At 38.1% G+C, this 24,075-nt stretch overlaps 1 protein-coding gene across 21 annotated transcripts in view; it reads right to left on the bottom strand.

Annotated features, from left to right (window-relative positions):
* GAPVD1 (GTPase activating protein and VPS9 domains 1) overlaps window positions 1–24,075 on the bottom strand; it is a 64,566-nt gene that overhangs the window by 19,870 nt on the left and 20,621 nt on the right. For 5 of the 21 annotated variants that reach the window (XM_070251785.1, XM_023628872.2, XM_070251786.1 and 2 more), the window contains exons 5-18: window positions 22,938–23,781; window positions 21,093–21,179; window positions 20,130–20,264; window positions 19,802–19,991; window positions 15,939–16,099; window positions 13,567–13,696; window positions 12,345–12,470; window positions 10,293–10,466; window positions 8,353–8,493; window positions 7,125–7,259; window positions 6,536–6,655; window positions 3,567–3,644; window positions 3,070–3,440; window positions 556–643 (exon numbers count right to left, since the gene is read on the bottom strand). In XM_070251785.1, coding sequence (XP_070107886.1) covers window positions 556–643; window positions 3,070–3,440; window positions 3,567–3,644; window positions 6,536–6,655; window positions 7,125–7,259; window positions 8,353–8,493; window positions 10,293–10,466; window positions 12,345–12,470; window positions 13,567–13,696; window positions 15,939–16,099; window positions 19,802–19,991; window positions 20,130–20,264; window positions 21,093–21,179; window positions 22,938–23,781 — 2,780 coding nt within the window. The remainder of the gene's footprint in view (window positions 1–555; window positions 644–3,069; window positions 3,441–3,566; window positions 3,645–6,535; window positions 6,656–7,124; window positions 7,260–8,352; window positions 8,494–10,292; window positions 10,467–12,344; window positions 12,471–13,566; window positions 13,697–15,938; window positions 16,100–19,801; window positions 19,992–20,129; window positions 20,265–21,092; window positions 21,180–22,937; window positions 23,782–24,075) is intronic. The other 16 variants (XM_070251778.1, XM_070251791.1, XM_070251787.1 and 13 more) reach the window with 10 other exon arrangements.

Raw genomic sequence — 24,075 nt, 5'->3', positions numbered from 1 at the left:
ACCATCTCTCCTTTCAGGAAGAGATGCTTTTGCCAACTCAAATCTCAGTACCTATTGGTATGATGCCAGGCTATTCACAAATAAAGCAAACAATTTTATACAACTGCCTTCCAAAATAAACACTCACTAATATTCACAGTATAAACATTCTCAATGAACAAAAACATAAAAAGCTTAAGTTTATTCCAGGAATGTAAAGGATGAATTTTCCATGTTTAATTACCAATAGCATCCCTTTTCCCTGCAATAATTCTTAGCAACACGTGTCAAAAGCCCTGTACATTTAACTTCAATGGTATATGACATTTAAACAACTGTGACCTGCATGGCTTCCATTTCTGAACACACTACCACTTCCTGCAAAGAACAGGAGCGGTCCTTTCTAGAGCTCTGCCTTAGCATTCACCTGAGTGAGGCCAGTTCCGAGACCCTCCAAACAGCTAGAAGCTCAGGCCCAACAAGCCTCACAGAGGAGCTGAGAGATGGGCTCTCCGAGAGATCTGAGGGCTTTGCTTCTGCTTGCTAATATAGCATTCTAATGTTTTATAAAATTACCTTTCGGCATGGCAGAAACAAAACGTTTTCTCCACCAAGGTCTGTTCCTGTCTGATTTCTCATCATCGCTATCTTTGCGTTCTTCAGTCTGTAGAAAAAGTTTGATGTTTTATTTGGAGTTGGACAGCAGGATGAATTACTATGAAAAGGATTTCAGTTAGTGTGTGAAATACAAAAACCACTCTTGTTTGACTTAAAAGCAAAACTGTTCTTACCGCTATATAGGCAACTTATGGAACACGTAAGTATACCTTTTAAGCACCAGACTATGATCTGCTTGAGGGTGGCACTATCCCATTACTCTTAGTAAACCAAAAGCTTAAAACAGAGCCTAGCATAGGGTAGGTACTCAATGGAATGAGTAAATGCAATGCAAACAAAATCTAGAGGGGTAGCAGAGATGGTAGCAGCAGGATTAATTAAAAAACCGCACATGCACTGTGTGTCAAACAGTGGGTGTAAGGATTTATATCATCTCATTTAAACTTCACAGTAGTCTTAGGAGATAAATACTACTATTAAGCCCTTTTTATAGATGAGAATTATCAGGCTAAAAAAGGTCATCTCCTCATCTTCCCCAAAGTTATAGAGCCTGTGTGTGGCACAGCTGGGACTCAAACCTAGATGTGACCAAGGTCAAAGTTCATATTTTGATCACCAATTATCATGAGTTATCATCAAGACTACATGCCAAAGGGCAGGGATGGTAATTTCTTTACTAGCCTATCATGTGACCTTAGACGAATCATTTCACTTGTTATTTTCATCTACAAAACTGGAACTAGAAACACCTTCTCTGAAGGCCTCCATGGGAAAGGGATATCAGAACCCAAGCAGAGAGATGAGGGCATCTGTGCCAGGGAGGGTTTAGCAGTGGGGATAGGATACTGATTACATATAGGAGGACTGATCGAATAAGTACATACATGAAGAATAATGAAAGCAGGTTTCTCACTGGTGGAGAAGGGAGTTACAAATATGGAAAGGGAGAAAGATGAAATGAGATGTGTTGATTTCAGACTGGGATGGAATGTATCAACGTGAGCTCATGGTTCTCAACATTTACAGAGAAAGAGAGATACAGAAATACACACACTTGTAAACGTGTGTGTACCACCCTGCACACACACACACACACTTCCTAGCTCTGTCTACTGAGAGGTCCTGGGGGCAGCAACGTCCCTACAGCAATGAGCACAGCTAGTATCCAGATTTTGACTTCTAAACACCATTTTCCACCAAAAGCAGCAAGGACTCCCTGGAGAAACTGCTGATTTCAGGACTAGGGCAGACAGAGTACAACATAAGCTCGTAGCATTTTGTGCCAGAAAGCAAAGAAACAGTCAAAGAATGATAGCAGCATGTCAAAAGAAGCTAGGAGTCAGCTTGAAGGGGTTCCCACTGGCCAAATCAGGGACAACTGGGCTTCAAAATAAATGATGGTAACAAACTCGCTGACTAAAATAGAAAATCATGAGCTAATAAGTTGATAAATTTAAAATTTGATGAGGAAAAGGATATTTGCATATTTTCAAGTCTCCCCTCCCCCTAAAGTTACTTATTAATTACAAAAGGGGAAAAAAACAACTTTACAGTGGTGAAGCCCGGCAGACAACACCTTTATCAAATGATCCAAATGAACAGCACAGTGATGGAATAAATAAAATTGCGTGCTACCTGACAGGATGTAATGAAAAGAACACAGAGTCACTTCAGTGATACTCCTGCCAAAGATGAATAACCTCAATCTAATCATGAGGAAACATCCAACAAACCTAAATTGAGGGACATTCTAGAAAATAACTGGCCTGCAATTTTCAAGAGGATGAAGGTCATGAAAATCAAGGAAAAACTGAGGAAATGTTCTAGCCTAAAAGAGACATGACAACTAAATACAAGATGTGATTCTGAATGGGATCCTTTTGATCTAAAGAATGTTACTGGGACAACTGGGGACGCATTAGTAGGGTGTGAGAATTAGCTGGTAGTAATGTATCAATTTTAATTTCCTGAGGGTGATGGTCATACTCTGATGTGTAGGAGAAGGTGCTCGTTTGTAGGAAACTTACACTTAAGTATTCATAGGTGGTGGATCAACTTACTCTGACATGGTTGGGGGGGAGTTCTTTGTAACTACTTCCAACTTTTTTGTAACTCTGTGATTGCTGCAAAATAAAAAATAATACCTCCTTGGGGAAAAAAACAATACCTCATCTAACCATCTCAGAAGGAAACTGTGAGGTTTTAAGTGAAATTAGATACAAAATTGCTTAGAGAAAAGTTAAAACATTACTACAAAAAAGTAGTCAGTAGTAGAAAATAGTAGAGGTTTCCCATGGGTTATGGTCATGGATATACTAGACAGATAAATCATCTTTAATCATCTCTACTGTCCATCCTTAATCTTAGATGTATGTATTCCATGTTAATTTCAGAGAGCAGGAGAACCAGGCAGATAGAACGCTACAGCTGACCACAATTAGCCAATTCTTCTATACGGCTTGTGCTCCATACCTCTCCTCTTGAGGAGTCCTTACTCGGGGATGAAGATGATGAATGAGGTGCAGCCATCAAAGAAGTAGCACCAATGGCTGCGGCTGGAGGGAGTTCTCGCTCTTCATTCCCTGGACGTCGATTCCAGCTGGGGTCACTCATGGGTCGCCGGACAGAAGACACTATATCAGAGCTCCTGCTGCGAACTAATCTCTCAGGGTAAGAATGCCTTTGCCTGAAGGCCTCCATTTCAGCCGGAGTTAAAACATGGGAACCAAAGTTCGGCAACCTGGCCTCATGTCCTCCCACAGCTCCTTCCAGGATTGGGGGATCTGGTGGTGGATGCGATGGCCTGGCATAGTGAACCTTTGGCCTTACCACAGCAGAGGCCCCTAGAACACAGGAAACGTTTGCCACTGAGACACAACTGATCCAACAAAGGCATTAACAAAGGGCTTTGGTTTTGTTCTTCCGTCCCTGATAAGACAAGAGTTACAAAGTTCATGTGACTAGTTTACCTTCATGTGAAGACAGTGGATCAAACATGGCAAGCAGAGACTCAGACTGCGAAGGAGGAGAGGTCAGCTGGTGGGCACCTAAAACAGACCGGCAAACTGTGAGACGACGTCAGAACTCAGGACTCGTGGAGAGTTTCAACACAGTGAAAAAGGTTCTAGCATTCTTCCAGTTTTCCTTTTTTAAGCAATTAGAATTTGAGGGGCATATCAGAAAAAAAAATCTAATCAATATCAAACTCTGGTTACTTCAAATTCATCTGATGTTTTACCTACACACATGGATTTTCACTACATTTAAGCGGTCTAGTGGTACCTTTATGCTCTTAAAAATTACTGACCCGAAGAGCTTTTCATTATGTTAGTTACATCTATTGATATTTAACATATTACAAGTTAAAACTGAAAAGAAGCGCATAAATATAGTAATCCATTTAAATATGTCCACTAAATGACAACACAAATAACCCCTTTTAATGAAAAATAACTATATTTTCCAAAATAAAAAATAGCAAGAAGAGAGACGCTATTTACAATTTTGCAAATTCCTTTAACGTATGGCTTAATAGAACACAGCTGGATTCTCACATCTGATTCTGTTCTCGATCTGGTGCAACACGTTGTTTTGCTTGAGGTACATAAAGAAAAGCTGGCCTTGCACATAAGTAGTTGGAAAAGCAACAATATTTTAATAGTCTTTTCAGATAACTGTGGATAGTCTTCTTTGATATTACACCAAATCTTGACAAGTAGTAGTTTTTTCAAGGTTAGCTATAATGTGGAATCTGAAACCAAATCAATGAACATTTTGTACTCTGTTACACTAAAATTAATTGGTCTTGCACTTTGAATGGATCTTTTACTCATGCATGATTTTGTAACACCATGCCCTGATCATCTGGAAAATACTGGTTCAGTTAGATATGCAGATCTTTCAAATGTTGACACATTTCAACATGTGATATTGAAAAATCACATTCTTAATATCACTACCAATCTCACCAGAAAAGTCTTTCAATAGTGGGAAGCTGTCAAGCTCATGGAGGTGGGTACAAGTTTTCCAAAATTCTAATTTTTATCTAAAAGCTTGAACTTTATCATTGGCAACAAATTCTCCTCTGTCCGTTGTTTTCCTTGAAGTGAGGCTTGCGTTGTTAATTTTTAAGAAATGTCTGCCAAATACCCACGTATAATAACTATAGTTTGTCATTCTTTCAAGTAAAAATGGTGTTTTGTGAAAAATAAACAGGAAAAAAACAGCTAGTTAAGCTCACAGCTCAAATAATCATATAAGTGCTTTTCCTTGAGATACTTCATCATATTTCAGAATACAGCAGAAACACTTTATTTCTATTTCTTCACACAGAATATTAAAAAGATGTGTACTCGGGGCCGGCCTGGTGGCGCAGCGGTTAAGTGCACACATTCTGCTTCGCTGCCCAGGATTCACCAGTTCGGATCCTGGGTGCAGACACGGCACTGCCTGGCAAGCCATGCTGTCGTAGGTGTAGAGGAAGTAGAGGAAGATGGGCATGGATGTTAGCTCAGGGCCAGTCTTCCTCAGAAAAAAAGAGGAAGATTGGCAGCAGATGTTAGCTCAGGGATAATCTTCCTCAAAAAAAAAAAAGATGTGTACTCAAGAGTTGAAATGGAATTAATTTTTACTGCTTATCCAAGACATTCATAAGTAAACCTTTTTTTTTTTTTAACTGTGAGAGAATACAAAGGCTACTAGCTAGCAAGTTCTGCTGCCAGTGCCTTGCCTCGTGCTAAGGACCTCAGCAAATTTACCCACCTTTGCCTGTGCATTGTCAGTGCAAACGTCAATACAGTGAAAAGGATGATAACTTTTTATCATTATGAAAATAGTTTTGACCTCATAGTCTGGATTCCCTCAAAAGTGTCTTAAAGGCCCTCAGTGGTCCTTGGAGACCACACTTTGAAAAGGGCTGTTTTACAACACTGGTTCTCAACTATTTCAGCCCTCAAAGGATCAATGTCTGGAGACATTTTTGGTTGTCACAACTGCAGGGGAAGGAGCTGGGTGGTATGCTCCTGGTAGCGGCCAGAGATGCTGCTAAACATCATACCACCCACAGGGCAGGCCCCCACAACAAAGAATAACTGGCCCAAAATGTCAATAATGTTGAAGAGGAGAAATCTTGGCTTAAAACAAACAGAAATGTAAAGAAAAAAAGGTACCTCAAAACTCAGTACCCAATATATAAAACCACTGCTAGCACTTTGGTATTTCTTTCCAGTGCTTTCTCTATGATACGCTTTCTAATGTTTTATTATCTTACATATAAAATTCTTTAAAATAAACTAAGTGATATTATGTTCTAGGTATTTCTCCAAGTTAGTTCATATTCTTTAAAGCATTTAAGAACAGCTGCATAGTGGCCCTGTGGCCAGAGTGGTTAAGATCACACGCTCTGCTTCGGCAGCCCAGGGTTTTGCCAGTTTGAATCCTGGGTGCAGACATGGCACTGCTCATCAAGCCATGCTGAGGCGGCATCCCACATGCCACAGATAGAAGGACTCACAACTAAAAATACACAACTATGTACCGGGGGGCTTTGGGAGAAAAAGGAAAAAATAAAATCTTCCAAAAAAAAAAAAAAAAGAATAGCTGCATAAATTCGCATAAGCGGTTACATCAAAAGTCACTTCGCCATTCTATTTTTCATTCTTAAGTTGTTTCTAATTTTCTGCCAACATAAATGTTATGAAGAACATCTCTGTGCATAAGACTTTCTCCATACATGGAACTGTTTCCTTATGACTGATTCCTAAAGTGGACTAACTTGCCCAAATTTAGTATGTGAACTTTTAAGGCCTTCTCTAAGTACTGCTAAATTATGCCCCAAAGTGCTCTAACAATTGCTATTATCACCAGCAATGTGTAAGACTGCCAGTTTCACCTATGAATGTAATCATTTTTAAAAGTCATTCTCATTTCCCCTTCTTACCATGAGTTATTTCATCCATGTCTGGACTAGTGACAGAATCTTTACCTCCAAAATCAGAGCTGCACTCAGATCTCAGGTCTTCAATCTTATTAGGAATATCCTCAGAGGTTGCACTTATGCCTTAAAAAAAAAAAAAAAGTAAAAAATAAACAGCAAGAAGAACAAAGTAACCACACAGAAAGTATATGAAGTATATGGAGAAGTGTAAATATTCTCAAATTTTTTTGGTCTATACATGTGAGTTGTTTGGTATTATATGCTTTATTGTACTATAGCTTCAATACATTTACCTTGGTTTGCACAACATAATCAGAATTATCATGTGATATATAAACATAGTAGCAGAGGCTACCAAGAACAGATAAGAGTTAAAGAAGGAGCACACACAGACTGTTTGCCATCTACTTCAACAGGCTCTATAAAGCTACACATTAAGTTCTTATAGATTTAAGGTCCCACAGAAATAATTTTGTTTCCTGGAAATTACTCAGCTATTAAATAAAAATGTATCTCTTTGCCATCAACTTTATAAATAGGGAGGTGGAAACACACCTTGAAATCCTTATTCCTTAAAACAAGACAGACATACCCGACACAACACTGAGGCCTGGAGTGCTGGGGCGGGAACTGACCTCCCTGACATCCGTATCATCAGATGTGCTACCCAGTCCAGAACAGCTCTCCAGTTCCTGCAGGCGCTCCTCCTGCTTTAGATCTGGGGCCTCTAGACAGAAGAGGTGAGGTGTCACATTAGTGATTCTGTTAGAATGCCACAGTTTCAGCTTTTGTGACCCAGAGGAAGAAAGCTACCAGGGCATGAATGAAATCTGTGTAAATGGATTTCTAAGTCTGGGCCAGTTAGCAAAGTTAGTTAGATCAAGTGTTAACTCAAGGGCATGATTTTCATCCCAATAGAGGTCAGTTTGTTGTAAAGATGAAAACTCTGCTTCCAAATCACTAAACTCACAGGGTACGCTGTTGGTTAACAAGCACACTGAATAAGAGAATACAGAATAGCTTAGCATGAAATCAATCACTTTCTAAAAAATAACTCCTACAGATGTGCAATCAACAGTGAGCTAATCCTACTCTCTCCTTACATCAAGGTTAGCGTGTCTGAACACGTTAACAATATAAAACATGTATCAGGATCACTTAACTATTCTTGAGTCAAGTAGATCAGATAAAATGCATTTCAGACATATAGTTACTTATATTTGCACTCTGGTAGTTGAGATTTAGTTGAAGGCAAAGATTTATCTTTATGATCAGAAAAAAAAAGAACGGCAATACACAAGACAAAGTACAAAACACTTTACGTATATTTATAATCTGCAAAAAATAATTCTCAGGACTCCAGAGTCTCAATCTCAATGCATTTCAAACATACATGAGATATCTTTTAAAGAGTCAGGTTCTCCACCGGGCTAAATCTAAACACGCTTGACCAGGCATCCAACTACTCAGGGTTCGAGTTGTGTTGCTATTGCTATTTTACGATGAGTTAGTGAGAGATACTGATCTTAGAAGATGCTGAATATCCCACACTGAAGCCTGATGAGTTACTAACAATTGCTTCCAAAATAACTGAACAGAGTCAGAAAGCACCTGCCATCTTAGCCTACACCATCCAACAGTGCATTTTTTTCTTGATGGACAGAAAATCCCCTAATTTTCCATTTGAAATTCCTAGCAGTGTGATTGCTTTGTGCTTGTCAAATGTGTATTTGACAAAATGTACACAAGAGAGAAATTTGGATACCTTACATTTACAACTTCTGTGCAAATCAAAAAGCAAACAATGACACCATACTAACCTGAGTCACTTGGCAATACCTCTACACTCCAAGCTTCGCTTGTCGTCTCTGATATGGTAGAACCAGTGCAGGGGTCAAGCAGTACTGACCCTGAACCTGGCAGGCACAGTAAACTGCCTAACATGTTCTCTGCTGCTGCACCTGTATAACCAGCGGGGAGCAAAAGGTTAACAAAGGTCCTGATGGAAAGGAGCAGTGATAATGGAGAAAGGCCAGACACTAGGCTAACAAAATCTCTCTAGTCTACCCACAAGAAAGCAGCCAAGGTAAAAGTAATTCCAATCAATAACACCACTAAAAACACAATTTCCCACTTTGATCATAACAGCACAAGCTCCTTTTCATCAGTTTCTTCCTGTTCACCTTGGACTCGCCATAGACAAAACACACATCATTAGGTCAAGTCATTTCAATTAGCTTTCACCTTGGTTTTTTAACAAATTTTACGTGTGTCCCTAGCATCTTGCTAAAATCTGTACTCCTACAGGGATTAAAAACACTCAAACAGAGACATTTAACCACAGAAAGTTATACTGGTCAGATATGTTTTCTTCTGGCACATTAGCCGCATATTCAGAGCAATAAAATATATTTGCAGGAAAATACACACCTCTTTAGCACTCATTCAACTGCAAATACAGCTTATTGCTCAAATACAGCTTACTGCCATGAAAAATACTACTTTGGCATCTGGAACAACTAATGCAAAACCAATTAAGAAATCTATTTACACTACTTAAAAATACAAATAGAGAGGATTAAACATTATTGTACACCTGTGTTAAAAATACTCAAGTTTAGAATGCTCCACTACTTCTGATCAAACCTAATACAAGAACAATTCTACTTCAGTATGTGAAAAATTTTTTGGAAAAAAGTTCCTGGTAAAAGTTACCTTTTAAAGATATGTCATGAAATAACAAATAAAATGATGTCTCACACTTGCCACAACAGAATGGGGACAGGGGATAAAAACGGTGAGGGTGGGAGCAGAGATGAAACCAAACTTGCCCTGTGTGTACATATAACTGTTGAAGCTGAAGGACGGGCAAACGGAGGTCATTATACTATTCTCTCTTGTATTTGTTTGAAATATTTCATGATTTAAAAAGAAAACGAAGATGGTAGTTGAACTCTGAGAACTCACAGAACAGTATCCCAAAAAGGGTGAATTTTAATATATATAAATTGTACCTCAGTAAGCTTGACATAAAAAAAACCCAAAAAACTGGGGGCTAGCCTGGTGGCACAATGGTTAAGTGTGTACGTTCCACTCCGGAGCCTGGGGTTCGCCAGTTCGGATCCTGGGTGTGGACATGGCACCACTTAGCACACCATGCTGTGGTAGGCATCCCACATATAAAAATGTAGAGGAAGATGGGCATGGACGTTAGCTCAGAGCCAGTCTTCCTCAGCAAAAAGAGGAGGATTGGCAGCAGTTAGCTCAGGGCTAATCTTCCTCAAAAACAAAAAAACAAAAAAAGTGGTTACCTTTGGAACTGAATTAATCCTTTTAGAAGTAAACTCAAGTTTTAGAGAATCTCAGTATTGATATTATTCAGAAAGATTTTATGGCTATAATCTGTAAGAATTTTCATCTTAAGATAAGCTGTTTAGTCTCAAAAGAATATCCTAATCACAGACTAACAACATACACTCTGCCCTGCAAACAAGACTGGCAAGAAGGTAATTCAAAAGATTGGTTTTTCTTTCTCTGGGAGGGGGAAGGGGGAGTTAAATGTAAACAGGGAAACTGCTACCTATATTTAAGTAAAGAAAAAAAATACACAAATGCCTTGTTACATAAAGTTATCTCAGTTTCCTAGTTGACGCTAACATATACACCATGCTCGTCAGAGCACTGAGGTTTCCTCCCATGAAGGGCGGGTGGATATGAAGAACTAAACAGCAATATTCCAGAGACATCAAATAGCAGTTACCCGCAATTTCCTGCAAGCGATCTTCATCAATGTTGGGGTCAAAGTCACTTCCCAAGACATCTGTACTCCAGGTCTCACTCACTGTTTCTGATATGTCCCTATCATCTGTCAGTCCCATCATGTCACGAATTTCAAACTTCCTTAGCTTATCGTCGAGATTATCTTGTGTTGTAGCTATCAAAAACAAAATTAAGCACTTAAAAACTGGTAGCACAGCTTTGACTTTTTAATCAACCTTAAAGAACATTATGTCTTTGAACTTTAAATTACATATTTTACCATTAACACTGAGCACATAGTACCAAAACACTGAACTATTCTCTTACGATGTACTCTTTCGCTCTCTGAACTGAGCAAGTAGATTAACTAGGGCCATGGATACAATCATTTGTCATCCTGTGTTGACATCCTCCACAGTGTAAGTCTGATCAAGAATTGGGATCATATTCCCCTCTCTTTGAATTTTCACAGGCCTTGTCACTTGCTTTGGCCAAAAGGATAAGGAAGAAGCGTGCCAGTTGCAAGGCTAGGCCTCAAGAGACCTTATTAACTTCTGCTCTCTCTAACCCTTGCTCCTCTCACGAGAACAAGCTTAAGTTAGCCTGATAGAGGATGAGGGACCACACGGAACAAAGCAAAGGTCATCCCAGACCAGCCAATTCCCTCTGACCAACTGACCCCCAGCTACGATTAGCAGAGCTCCGTACTCCACCACTGGTGACCTTAGATACATGAGTGAGCCCAGTCCAAACCAGAAGAACCACCGAGCTGACCCAGAGACTTGAGAGCAAAGATAAATGTTCAGTGTTTTAAGTCACTGAGTTCTGGGGTGATTTGTTATGTAGCATTATTGTGGCAATAATTAACTGACAAACCAATACTAAAAAAAAATTTTTTTTTTCTGCTTGACTTGGATACATCCTCCCAATTCTAGAGTATTCTCTTCCCTTGACCAATGAGAAGCAGTCTGCAATTTACCTGAACTCACTTCCTAACCAAGTGTTCACAAAGCCTGGACTGCCAACCACCTACATGAGAATCACCTAGAGGGTTCGTTAAGGAAGTGATATTCTTTCAACTTCTGTCTTAAGTTAATATTACTTTAGGTTTCTGTTATTTGGAGAAAATTTAATCCTAATTAATACAACGACAAACTGATCCAGTAAAATACAGCATTACTTTTATTCAAGCCACACATACCCCAACTGGCATAACTCGCTTCCTTTCTAAAAATGGACTGAACCAGATTTCTAGAAATGAGATAGGGAAAATGGCTTTTTAAAAAAAAAAAAACTCACCAGATAATTTTTATGCGCACTAAAGTCTAAGAATCACTGCCTCAAACCCAGTCGAGAGTATCTGCCCTCAACACTCCCTTGAGGCCCACCAGTGATCTTTAAAAGAACAATCCAAAGAACTTTTTCAAACTAAGCTTCCTAAAGCACAACGGGGATCCAGCTACTATTCGATCCTTACCTCACACTATTCCCCTACCTGCTAGTTTCTGAGTAAGTACTAGGTTCCCACCTCTCTGACTTGCTTACACTATTCCTTCCCCTAAAGTGGCCTGTCTCCAGTTTCTGCCAATGCAACCCGAGCCAGGCTTTAAGGCTAGTATTTTCTGCCACTAAGCTCTTCTCTACACTTTCAACCACACCTATGTCTCACTCAGAACTGCCAAAGCACTTTTATGATATTTTTAATCATTTGTGTACCATTCCCTTCCTATTCTAAGTGACTTGAGCCCTGACTATTTATCTTTGTATCCCTTAAAATTTTAATATTACTGAATTAAAATACCAAATACTACAGAATTCAAGAAATTCATTTTAATTGTTCTATGTAATTTAAGCCTAAACAATTCACTTACCAACTAAACATATTTTTAAGAGCTAAAGGAACTCTGAATAAACGCAAACTTAATGGTCATTATATAATCAACTAAAACAACTTCTCTTACTGAACACAGCCAACTTACATGGGAACACACTGCTCATCCTGCAACAGGTAAACTCTATGCTACTTGAGCAGTTGTGTCCCACCTCACTTTACCTTGCTCATGCTCTAAGAGTTGTAGAGCTTCAACTCCATTACTCCCAGAAGGTCCCGCTCCAAGTTCTGATACAGACTCTCCTTCCAGGTCTAGAGAGGATACTGAATTAGAGCGATTTGAAGGACCTAGACAAATGTTTACACTGTGAGTGAGCTTTTTAAAACTGTCATGAGCCACCATGCAATTTTTCATGCCTTATTAGAGACTAAAGGCTGATTAAAGTGCTTTTATACTGCATTTATACCTTAAAAATATACATGCCCTTTAAGCCAGCAATTCTGCTTCTAGGAATTTATCCTAAGGAACTAATCAAAAATTCATCTAGGTTGCTTGTTGCAGGGCTTCTTATAATGTCTGAAAAGTAGACGCAATCTACACGCTTCATCATAAAAGAATGTTTAAATAAATGATATGCCCATTTGAAGTTAAAGAAAACAGCCATTAAAATCCATGTTATTTAAGAATGCTAAACTACAAAGGGAAATGTTACCATTACACTGTCAACAAAAAAGGTTACAGAACAGAATAAACCTAATTTTGCTACAAATAAACCAAAATGTTATTACAAAATGGTGAAATTATAGATGATTCAACTTCTTTGCTGCATTTTCTAGAATGAACATATATTACTTATGTTTTGAAGTTAGAAAAAAGGAAAAGTTATTACATTTGATGTTTATTTTAAAATGTTAGTAAACTTGAACTTTTTTCATTAACAAGTTATCCTAGTACATGGAATGACAAATTCTCTCTTTACAATCTTGGCTTTTAATTTTCTTTTTTACTCCTATTTTCACTGTATCTTTCTACTTCATAAAGGTGTAAGTGTGTGAATAAAGAAATACAGAACACTAAAAGTACACACAACATCCTGAAATACTAGTGAATCCATTTTTTTCCATTTAGACATGCATTATATCCCTCTAAAGGAGCTCTACAAGCTTTGGTATATATCAATAGCAGAGAAGCGAAACTTCTTATTCAAGTCTCAAGAAAGACATATCTTCCCCATTTTATATGACCAAAGGTCTCTTGCAATCTTAATTTTATTCAAGAAACAATCTTTACAGCCAAATCTTCTAGATCATTACAGGAAAACTTCATTACTCTCCTCAGTGAGTGGCACAGACGGTATAATTATAATTTAGAAGGCTCCTTTAAAGAACACAAAACAAAACATTACTTGAATCACACAACTCCTTGAATGAAGTAACCCTTCACCTTCAGATATTCCTTCCAGATTATCACTGCAGAGGGAAAAGCGCAAGGTTTTATCAGGTTTACCGTGGAGTTTGTTTTCATCAACAGGGACATCTCCTTGTCCTCCATCCGAAAGTTGCATGTTTAGGACCTGAAAAATAAAACGCCATGGGTTTACCACAACTGAAAGATTATTGCTAAGAAAACAAACCACAGCAAATGCATATTTAAGTTCTTCTTAATCTTAAATTATCATTTTTAACTAAAAACCCATTTACAAGGTTCTGATCAAGTTTTAAGTACCCCCGGAATGAAAGTCTATCAGTTAAAAGAACTCAGCCTACGCCTTTCCATCACCCTACCAGGGTCAGAGCCTGAGCAGACAACCAGACCTGAGACGAGCAGTGCAGTTAGGACTGCAGGAGTCAGAAGGCTCTGGAGTCAGCAGGCTGCTCCTTCTGGTTCGGCCATCAGCAATGCTGTAACCTTGGATAAGTTATTTACGCTCCCTAAGCCTCAGTCTCTTCATCTATAAAATGGTGACGTAACAGTATGTATGCCACAGAGTTGGGTGAGGATTAAGCAAAAAGATGCATTCGGCATGGTAAAATGACACAGTAAATTTGCAGTACATTTTTTCAGAAGTTAATAAACTAATTCAACAGGAAGAAGACATGTAAACAAATTATCTTGTAGCTACCAGAAGTTAACCAGTCTAGTTTGAACCTCCATTGATCACCATCCACACAGCCACAGGAGTCCATACCAGGAGCAGAAGTGTGACTTCACAGCCATATCTAGCTTAGAGCTGATGGCCTTTTTATAATGTTTTCTATTTGTTAGGTGATTTCAAAACAACATATTTACTTCTCACTCCCCACAAGCCTCATAACCTAGCTTTGTATGTTTATCTCCAACTTCAGGAAGAATCGAGTGCTTTGCTGGAAATCACACAGCATGTTTTAAGCACACATAAGGAACATCAACTCACAGCTGTTGAGTTCCTAAGCCGTGGCTGGAACGTAAAGGAAGAATAGTATCCTCACTTAGAATGGAAAAAGAAAAAAAACAAACTCCTCTAGGTGCTGTTTTGACCCTGCATCTGAGTAAATTAAAGGCTTTTTAATGATTCTACATATTTACTCATGTGATGCTTTTAAAAGGTCATTTAAAAATAGAATTTTTTTCCTATTTGCTTGAAATTAAATGCAGACATAAAAATTTTACATTTTGTATTTTTAAGATAACTTGGACCTTTAAATTCATCATAGTGAGTGATGTGCAACGAAACTTCAGGAAAAATCCATCTAAAGGCCTAGAGAGCAGGATGAATTAACAGAAAACAAGAGGACCCTGTCACAATGAAGATGTTTCCCTGCACAGAGATGCAGGCTGCCATCTTCCAGGCTGCCACTGAGCTCGGGGTTGGTGGAAGGTAACAGGGTAAGGCAAAATGTGACACAGCTCTCTGACTAAAATTCAGCACTTTTTTTACTCATTAAGCATTTCCCTGGTTGTTATAAATTTTTGACTACCTTCCAAAGTACCTAAAAAGTTGATTCTGACAATTTTTGCCAGTTTATCCATTTTTGTATGTGTGTGGAGGGACAGGTTTTTGGAGGTTGACAGTCCTCCTTCCTACAAGTCACACCGCAGTCCCAAACCTACCTTTACCAACATCATCATCACTTTAGCACCCCCTCTAACTGGTCCCCTCTTCCCGTCCAGGAGCAGGTTTTCCTGCATAATTGTTGAACATAAGATGCTGCTTTTTTCTTCAGGAGGTCACAATCTATGAGAAGAAGCTCCTACCTTTAGAATCAAGATTTCTTTCCTTTTGCCTCTGTCTCAAGCCCTTCTGCTTACAAATATCTTAAAGTTGATTCCCATACCCTCAACCCCATTTCTTCAAAATATTTTACTTTCTTAATTTTCTTTTCAGTTTTCACTTTGATTTCTTCCGAACTGACTAAAGAACAGAAAATATTTCTAAAGAATGTTTGGCCCTTTAAAGAAGGAATACCACTAGTATATTATTAGAAAGAAAAGAAACATAAGACATTTCCTACAGGTCACTGGAAAAATCTTTTTAATTTCCATACTGCAATTTCCTGGCTACCTGTGTCACCTACGAATATGAGGAAATTCCTTTTGGTCTGGACTTGGTCACCAACTATGGTGCCACAGCCATAGATACATTAATGAGAAGGGTCTCCAGAACTGTTCGCAGGGAGGTGAGCATTTGATGGAGTGCTATGGTAGACCCACTGAAGGTAATGAACAACATTCATTAAATGTACATTGATTTATAGAAGCAACCATTAATTGGAAGAAAAAAATCTAAATTTCTTAACATTGATGACCATAAGTTAAATGTAACAGCACATTCGTACCTCATTTTCTGACATCATCCCTGGAGTTAGCTGGGGACCCGTCCCTAAGGAAATGACCAACACCTCTTCTGGCTGTACCTCCTGGATGGTTTCTTGAGACGATCCTTCATGGTCCATATGTAAGTCCATTAGCACATTGGTGCGATTTCTGCTCCGAGTTGCTAAAAAAAAATTTTCAAATAAGATCATTTAGAGAAAAAGAAAAAATGAAGAAAATAGCACACTAAATACAAAAATATATTTTCTATTAATGTAGAACATTTGCACATGCACAAAAAAAGACTAGGGAGAATATGAGTAAGGAAAAAAACCCTACATCTTCCCAGTTAATCTACTGATGACTAATGCAGATTCTCTTTCAAAAGTGATAATCAGAAACGACGATCCATGTTCACCTGACAGGGAGTGACACACGGATGATCACACCTGCAGAACAGCAGACGCATACCAATCAATTCAAGACTAGAGGTGACAAGAAAGGATTACCTTATTTCTTATCTTTCCAAGATGGCTTCAACTATTTCTCCTATGAAATGATTTAATTGCCACAGATCTCCCATACTAATAACTTATAGGCATTAGAAAACTTCACATAGAAATCTAATAGCCATATAAAGTAATATACCTTAACTAGGCAACTGATGACAAAACCAGAATCAGTTTTTGAAAACACATTGTTTTTCCTGAAATGTACTTTTTTTTAAAGATTTTATTTTTCCTTTTTCTCCCAGAGCCCCCTGGTACATAGTGTGTATTTTTAGTTGTGGGTCCTTCTAGTTGTGGCATGTGGGACGCCACCTCAGCATGGCGTGATAAGAGGTGCCATGTTCACGCCCAGGATTCGAACTGGTGAAACCCTGGGTCACTGAAGCGGAGCACATGAACTTAACCGCTCGGCCATGGGGCCAGCCCCTTTCCTGAAATGTATTAAACTCTTTCCAAAAACACAAGAGAGAAGATTTGACTATATTTGAATAAGTTTCCTTTCTGCTTTATGGAAATATTCTAAACTAATAAAAGATGTAATTATTTTGGGGTGTTTTTTCCCCCTACCTATAAGTAAACAAGAGATACTTTTTTCTAAAATAACTCATCCTGTAGACCTTAGAAGAACTTTTGGACACTGAAAGATTTAGATAGTTTGTGACAATTTATGAGTTTTAATCTGTGATGAGTTTCAATTTTCTTTCAGAGGGCAATGAAATTCAATACAATCAGAATACCATATAGAAATTTTCTTTCAGTGCAAAACAACCAAAAGGACAAACATAAAGCAAAAACCCTCTACAGTAACAGGAGTCTTTCAGCTTCACTTTGAGTGAACACTGACCCACCTGAAGACAGAAAAACACACACTCATGCCCCCCACAGTGCTGCGCATCTGTCATTAATCACTCTTTCTCTCAAACTTCAGAGTGCACATCAGCTTCCAGAAGTCAGAACAGGGTCCCTCACACCTTTATTTGCTCACCCTCACTATCTTGTACTGAATTGTGAACTTAAACTCAACTTCATGAACCTTAAGTAACTAACTTTACAATTTATAAAAACGCAAGTAATCAAAATTCATGTAGCAATTTACATAAAGCAAAAGCAACATGCACATGGAGCACACTTTTATAAACTATTTCTTAAATAAAAGTTATACAGGAAGAGGAAGAACAGCCTAGTACCCACCAAATGGGGTTACTAGAGTAACATGAGTGGTAAGATTCGTGGCTGAGGAACCCCAGGCAGTGATGGCTGCTAACTGTTGTCCTGGGTTGCGAAAGCATTAAACAGAAAGAAAATCAACCCTCTGAATAATGGACACATTTTTAAAAATATGAAACAAATTCAATGACCAGGTCATATGACTATACAAACATTTGAAATTTACTTTCCATCACACCCATATTTAATGACACTTCTGGATGACAAGAAATGAAAGAAGTAATGTACAGGAGCGAATAATGCAGGAAAAAAATCTCTGATTTACCAAAAACCCACTGCTTTCTTCATGTTAACAAAGTGCAAATAACCTAAAATGTTAGAAATCACTGAGTGTCAAACTTCGTTTTTTTTCTAATTCTGAAAATTGGCATTTGGGTATGATGAAAGCCAAACACTTAAAGAATATGATGCCATGCTCCTGTCATTGATATTACTCCATATTCTGCTAAAGGGAAAGTAGATAAATCTGGGGCCAGCCCAGTGGCATAGTGGTTAAGTTCAGCACGCTCCGCTTTGACAGCCCAGGGCTCCCAGGTTCAGATCCCAGGGGCAGACCTGCACTCCATTCATCAAGCCTTGCTGTGGCAGGCAACCCACATACAAAATAGAGGAAGACTGGCACAGATGTTAGCTCAGCAACAATCTTCCTCAAGCAAAAAGAGGACTGGCAACAGATGTTAGCTCAGGGCCAATCTTCCTCACCAAAAGTAAAAATAAAAATAAAATAAAGTAGATTAATTTTAAGAAACTGACAGTTCTAAGCAAATTAGCTCATGGAAGTTTAAAAATGAAATCCCATTCTTCAAAATGTATAAAATACAATAACCATTCATGTTCACTAACTATTGCAGAGCTCCTTATTATCATTAAAAAATTGGCACTAAAACACTTTGTTCCCTTGGCCTAAACATTCTTTCCCTATCTTATTTACTTTTTCTAACTCCCATTCATCCTTCAAAAGAAAGTACAGGCTTCACCTGCTCCAGGATCTTCTGATACCATCACTCCCCGGGGCTAAGTTAGGCTTCCCACAACCTTCTGTGCTTATCTTCAGCAGACACTTAGTGTGCTGAAGGTTTAATGGTCTCTTCTTGCTCCCCCCAACTAGACTATCAGCAACTAACTTGAGAGTGAGGGCATGTCCTAATGGTCTCTGTATCTCTAGTGGCTAACACAGTGCCCCACCTGCAGGAGAGTGATTACACTTACTCTTTTTGCGTGGATTAAATGAAACAACATTTATGAAGTGCTTACCTAGCGTTTGGTACATGGTATATGCTCAATTAATTTTTTTTGCACATATATACATATATACATATAGAGAGAGAGATAATGGGTGTTTTCTAAGTGAACACAGCTTAATTAAACCTAATTCATAAATAAATGAATAAACAAAATAAAATGAAACTTTTGATTTATTTTGTAAAATAACAAAGATAGCTCAGTTGATAAAAGGCCAATTATTAATAAATAATGTAAAAATGGTAAATATGTTTTGCAACTTTACTGATAAACTTCTAAAATAATTTTTTTCTTTTTTGTTGAGGAAGATTAGCCCTGAGCTAACATCTGCCACCAATCCTCCTCTTTTTTTGCTGAGGAAGATTGGTCTTGAGCTACCAGCTGTGCCCATCTTCCTCTATTTTATATGTGGGATGCCTGCCACAGCATGACTTGATAAGCAGTGCATAGGTCTGTGCCCAGGATCCAAACCTGCAAACCCCAGGCCACCAAAGTGGAGCATGCAAATTTAACCACTACACCACCAGACTGGCTCTTAAAACGATATTATTTTATTACATTATTTAGAACTTTGTAGAAAGGACAGGGCTATATAATTCGAAGAATGACTACTTATAACAACTCTTCTAAAATTTTCCAAGAAAAGATACTAAAATATAAACAAAGAATATTGTAGGTGGCATGACTTCAATTACTTAGGAAAAGTATGTCTAGGTAAAGCTAAGGCCTACTGATAAACCTTAATTAATCTGGTGCAATTTTTAAAAAACTGAATTACTATCAGTAAACATGAAGGAAAGGTTTTTCCAAATTATTTAAAACTATATTCCCAACACGGAGCAATAACAAAGGCTACAAAAGGACTATTAAGTTTAACGGAAAGCTCTAACACGAGAAAGCCTCTTTACCTATCGGCAATCGGTTCTTTTTATTTGCAGGAGTGGTTGCTGGAGACAGCTGAGGAGTATTGTAGGGAGTCATCTCCAAACTGCTGCTTTTGCCTGGCTTTGCCTGCGGGAGGTTTGCCAATAAATTGTCAAGAGCCATTCTATCTTCTCTCAGTTGATCTCCAGACATCACACTCTTCATAAAATTCACCTGGCAAAAGTAAAAGGACATTCCCTACTGAAATCAATTTTTCAAACATAATATACACACAACGTACTCATCTATGACTCTGTCTGTGCTTAGATAAATGACTTTTGAGAAAATTCTATTAAAGAATAAAGCCATTACCAGAGTAATAAGCTGACTGTAGGTGATATAAACCACAGTTCTGCTCAACCCTTCCAGAAGATTAACGGAGGACATTGGCGGCGTCTCCACTGCACGGCCCCCAATCACAACATCAAGGAAAGCGGCAACACAGCTCTGTTAAAACAAGAAAAGATCACTGAAATACCTCCCCTTCACAATAAGGGAACAAAATTTCTGATTAAGGTGGACAAGCATGCAAAAAGTTTTTCTTCTTGAAAATTATATTAAACCAAATATTTACGAAAATTAAACTCTTTATGAATTGATAAAGAATAATCTCCAAGGTATTCTGGTAAGTGAAACAAACGATGCAGAACAGTGCACACACTATCCGACCATTTGTGAAAAGGGAGGGATGGGTGACTGGGAAGACATAAGCAGGAATTCGCCTGTATACACACAGACCTCTTGAAGGATGCACAAAAGATTGATAACATCAAAAACCTTTGGGGGAGGAAACGAAGGCTAGAGATCAGAAGGCGAGGGGAAATTTCACTGTATAACCTCTGAATTTTAACCTAGATTGAATGTACAGCCTACTCAAACATGACTAAAGTTTTATTTAATTAAACTAACAGAACAATGCCATAGATATTAACTTATGAAGTATACTTAAAATTATGAGTATTGCTGATTTGACTTAGCAACAATTTTTTTAATTAAACTTTTTAAAATAAAATAATCTTAATAGCTCTTTGGTTCTCGTTACAATGGCATCTCCTCAACACTTCTTTAAGTGAGAATTAGTAATCTTTAGTGACAGCTTCCTTAATGCTACTGATCCAACACTGTATCCTCTACAGCTATACCAAGGGTAATTAAAAAGAATATTTAATTTGTACATCACCAAAGGTCAAGATTGAATAAAGAGAATAGTTTCGCTAATACTTTGGCAGAATTTTTTATAAACCGTATTTCACACGACATAGTATTCATTCTTACTTTGTCAAATTTTCCAAGGCTGCTCTTTGTCCGGGGATCTCCCTCTTCAGACCCAGTCATTGCTAACTGCTGTAAGAGGCGGCCGACCTGCAACCAAAGCAGCGGTAGGGAGACACAGGCTATAGGTACTCAACAATTCCTCTCTATGGAAGCTCTTCCATTCTGCGCTAAACTCCTACTTCATAACAACATTCGCACCACCTGACCAGGCACACAAAATAGGGTCCCAAATAAAATGTGGATCTTGTCTATGTCAGCTTTTACTATATTTAGGTCAAGAGTTACAGAGAATAGGGGCCGGCTGGGTGGCACAGCGGTTAAGTTCGCACGTTCTGCTTCTCAGCAGCCTGGGATTTGCCGGTTCGAATCCCGGGTACGGACATGGCACTGCTTGGCACACCATGCTGTGGTAGGCGTCCCACACACAAAGCAGAGGAAGATGGGTCTGGATGTTAGCTCAGGGCCAGGCTTCCTCAGCAAAAAAGAGGAGGACTGGCAGTAGTTAGCTCAGGGCTAATCTTCCTCAAATGAAAAAAAAAAAAAGAGTTACAGAGAATAAGTAGAAAATTCTCCTTTAATTTCTCTTTAATACATATTATATCAACATTAGGAATAAAAGTACAATACCTTTGTTTCTGATATTATACTTTTCATGCGTTTAGAAATTTCAAAATTAACGTGTAAAAACTGCCTCAAACTATTTCAAGTTAATATTAAGTACGTATCCCGACATAGTTCACAAAGTACTCAAGGTAGAATGTTTTTTTCCCTACATTTAAAAGCAAACAATTCATATGGAATATAAGCTATTTAAAAAGTAAATATTAATATATGGAGCAAATTCCTTACTGCCAAAAGTGAAATGTTAATTCACCCTCCTTAAAGACACTTTGCTGAAAGTTAACATCCTATGGCATCATCTTCTAAATATCTGGGACAATCCCCCATTTTACTCATTTTGAATATAAGTGATGCAATCTCTATTGGAATGAAAAGAATAAAAACTATAACTACATTATCATAAGAATAAATTTAGTGCCTCACAGATGATAAAAAATTTTTAACTTTATTTCAAGGATTTCTATATAGTTAATTGCTAAACATCCCAATGTGACAGAATTCACCATGAAAAAAAGCTTATCATTAAAAAAAAAATCATCCAAAGATATATTCTATTCCAAATAAAGCCAGTCTCTTTTTTACAGTATATGTGGGGGATAAAATACAATTAAAGATTTCCTTAAGAAACAAGAACATGATTTCAGCAGTTCAGATGATTGGGGGGGGGGGAGCATTACTATAGATCCAAAAGTCCTCTTTTTGAAACTCTTAGGTCCAGAAGAGTTTTAGATTTCAAAATATGGAGATTTTAGAAAATTTGGTTAGCGAATACATGTACATGTCCAGTATGTAGGGTGGCACCCTGTAATCAAACACATTAATATTTCTGCAGCAAAACATGAGTATTCATTAGCACTAAATGGGGACTGACAATTATCAATAGCCTCATTATAGTTCAGGTTAGGTTTTGCTACCAAATGAAGTATTAAAGACACTCTCAGTTTTCAATCATTCTGGATTTTGAAATTATGGAAAAGGAAGGGTAGACTTGCTCTAGAAAATCGAATCAACATTCAAGTTTGTGAGGAATCCATTTAAAAACCAACACAAAATATGACTACAAGGTTTTTAAATCCCAATATGACTGCTTTCATTTCTTAAGAAGCAAATATTTAGGACAGTTTGAGGAAAAGAAACGGCTGTCCTATTTTCTGTTCCCAGCCCCACTGCCCAATCAACTGCTTTTAAATTGAATGCCACATTAATAATAATACCAAAGCATACCTGCATCAGATTAAATCTTGCCACCTCATTAATAGGAGCATCAGAAATTATTCCATACTGTTCTGGATTGACAACTGCGGGACAAATGAAGCAAGCCAATAGGAGATCAGTACACATTGCCCTGACCTCCCCAACTTCCAGTCTGTCTACACAGGAGAGGGTTTTGTACATCTGTGACACAATCCACCTCAAACTGTGTGGGAAGCAGTACGTGTTCTGTTTGAGATAACCAATGAATTTGTTCACCAAGGCCACCAGTTTGGCCTCGTTGGAATCCACCATCTCTTGGACCTTTTGCCTGAATCTATCTGAGCCTTTCTCCCCGAAGAGTTTTTCCTGCTGAGATGGGGAGAACCTCTCAATTAGCTTGTTTGGATCTGTTTCCAGGTGATCTTCATCTTCAACAAGCAGTTGCATGATTGGCTCATGTAAAGTAGCTGTGAGGAAAAGTTTGGCAGAAAACAGTCCTTCAGAAAAAAGTTTGAATAAGATGCTGAAGGCACAAGTTCCTCTCCTCAAAAGTCGCCTGGGGTTGTCACTTTCTTTAAGTTCAAATTCAATCAAGTATCTCAAAACCTGAAGGAGGTAGCTTTCATCTTCTTGCATAATGCAGTTGCCATAGAGGGAGGTAAAAACTGTGTAAATAACACTTTGTGTGTTCTCCTGATTAAGTTTCTCTCCAGCAACCAAAGAGGAGGCAATAAGACGAGGATTTTCCCTTAATCGACTCAAGAATTCTCCATAAGCAGTCTCCTGAAACCCCAAATGCTTATATCCATCAACAAACTGTGTATCTTCCAAAATCTTGGCATGTTGGCAACATTCAGCAGGAGAAGCTTCAGCACTAAAAAAATAAGCAAACAAGCAAAATAATAAAATTAACAATAATATAACAAATATACTAAAACATGGAAATATGAGTTGATTATGGTCCCAAGCAATGCGATCACTCTGAATCTTTTAGACCACCAGCATCTGAATGGGTAAAGAAAGACAAACCCAAAAAGTACAAAGGAGGACAAATTCCTCATATTAAATCAGGTTCGATGAAAAGTATCAAGAAGTAACCATTATTCTGATTCTATCATCAAAGATTAGTCCTGCCTCTTTTTGAACTTCATATAAACGGAATCACATA

This window comes from Equus caballus, chromosome 25 (assembly GCF_041296265.1).
Source record: "Equus caballus isolate H_3958 breed thoroughbred chromosome 25, TB-T2T, whole genome shotgun sequence".
Classification (NCBI taxonomy): domain Eukaryota; kingdom Metazoa; phylum Chordata; class Mammalia; order Perissodactyla; family Equidae; genus Equus; species Equus caballus.
Note: the sequence above shows the minus strand (reverse complement) of the source record. Positions and strands in the feature narration are given on the sequence as shown.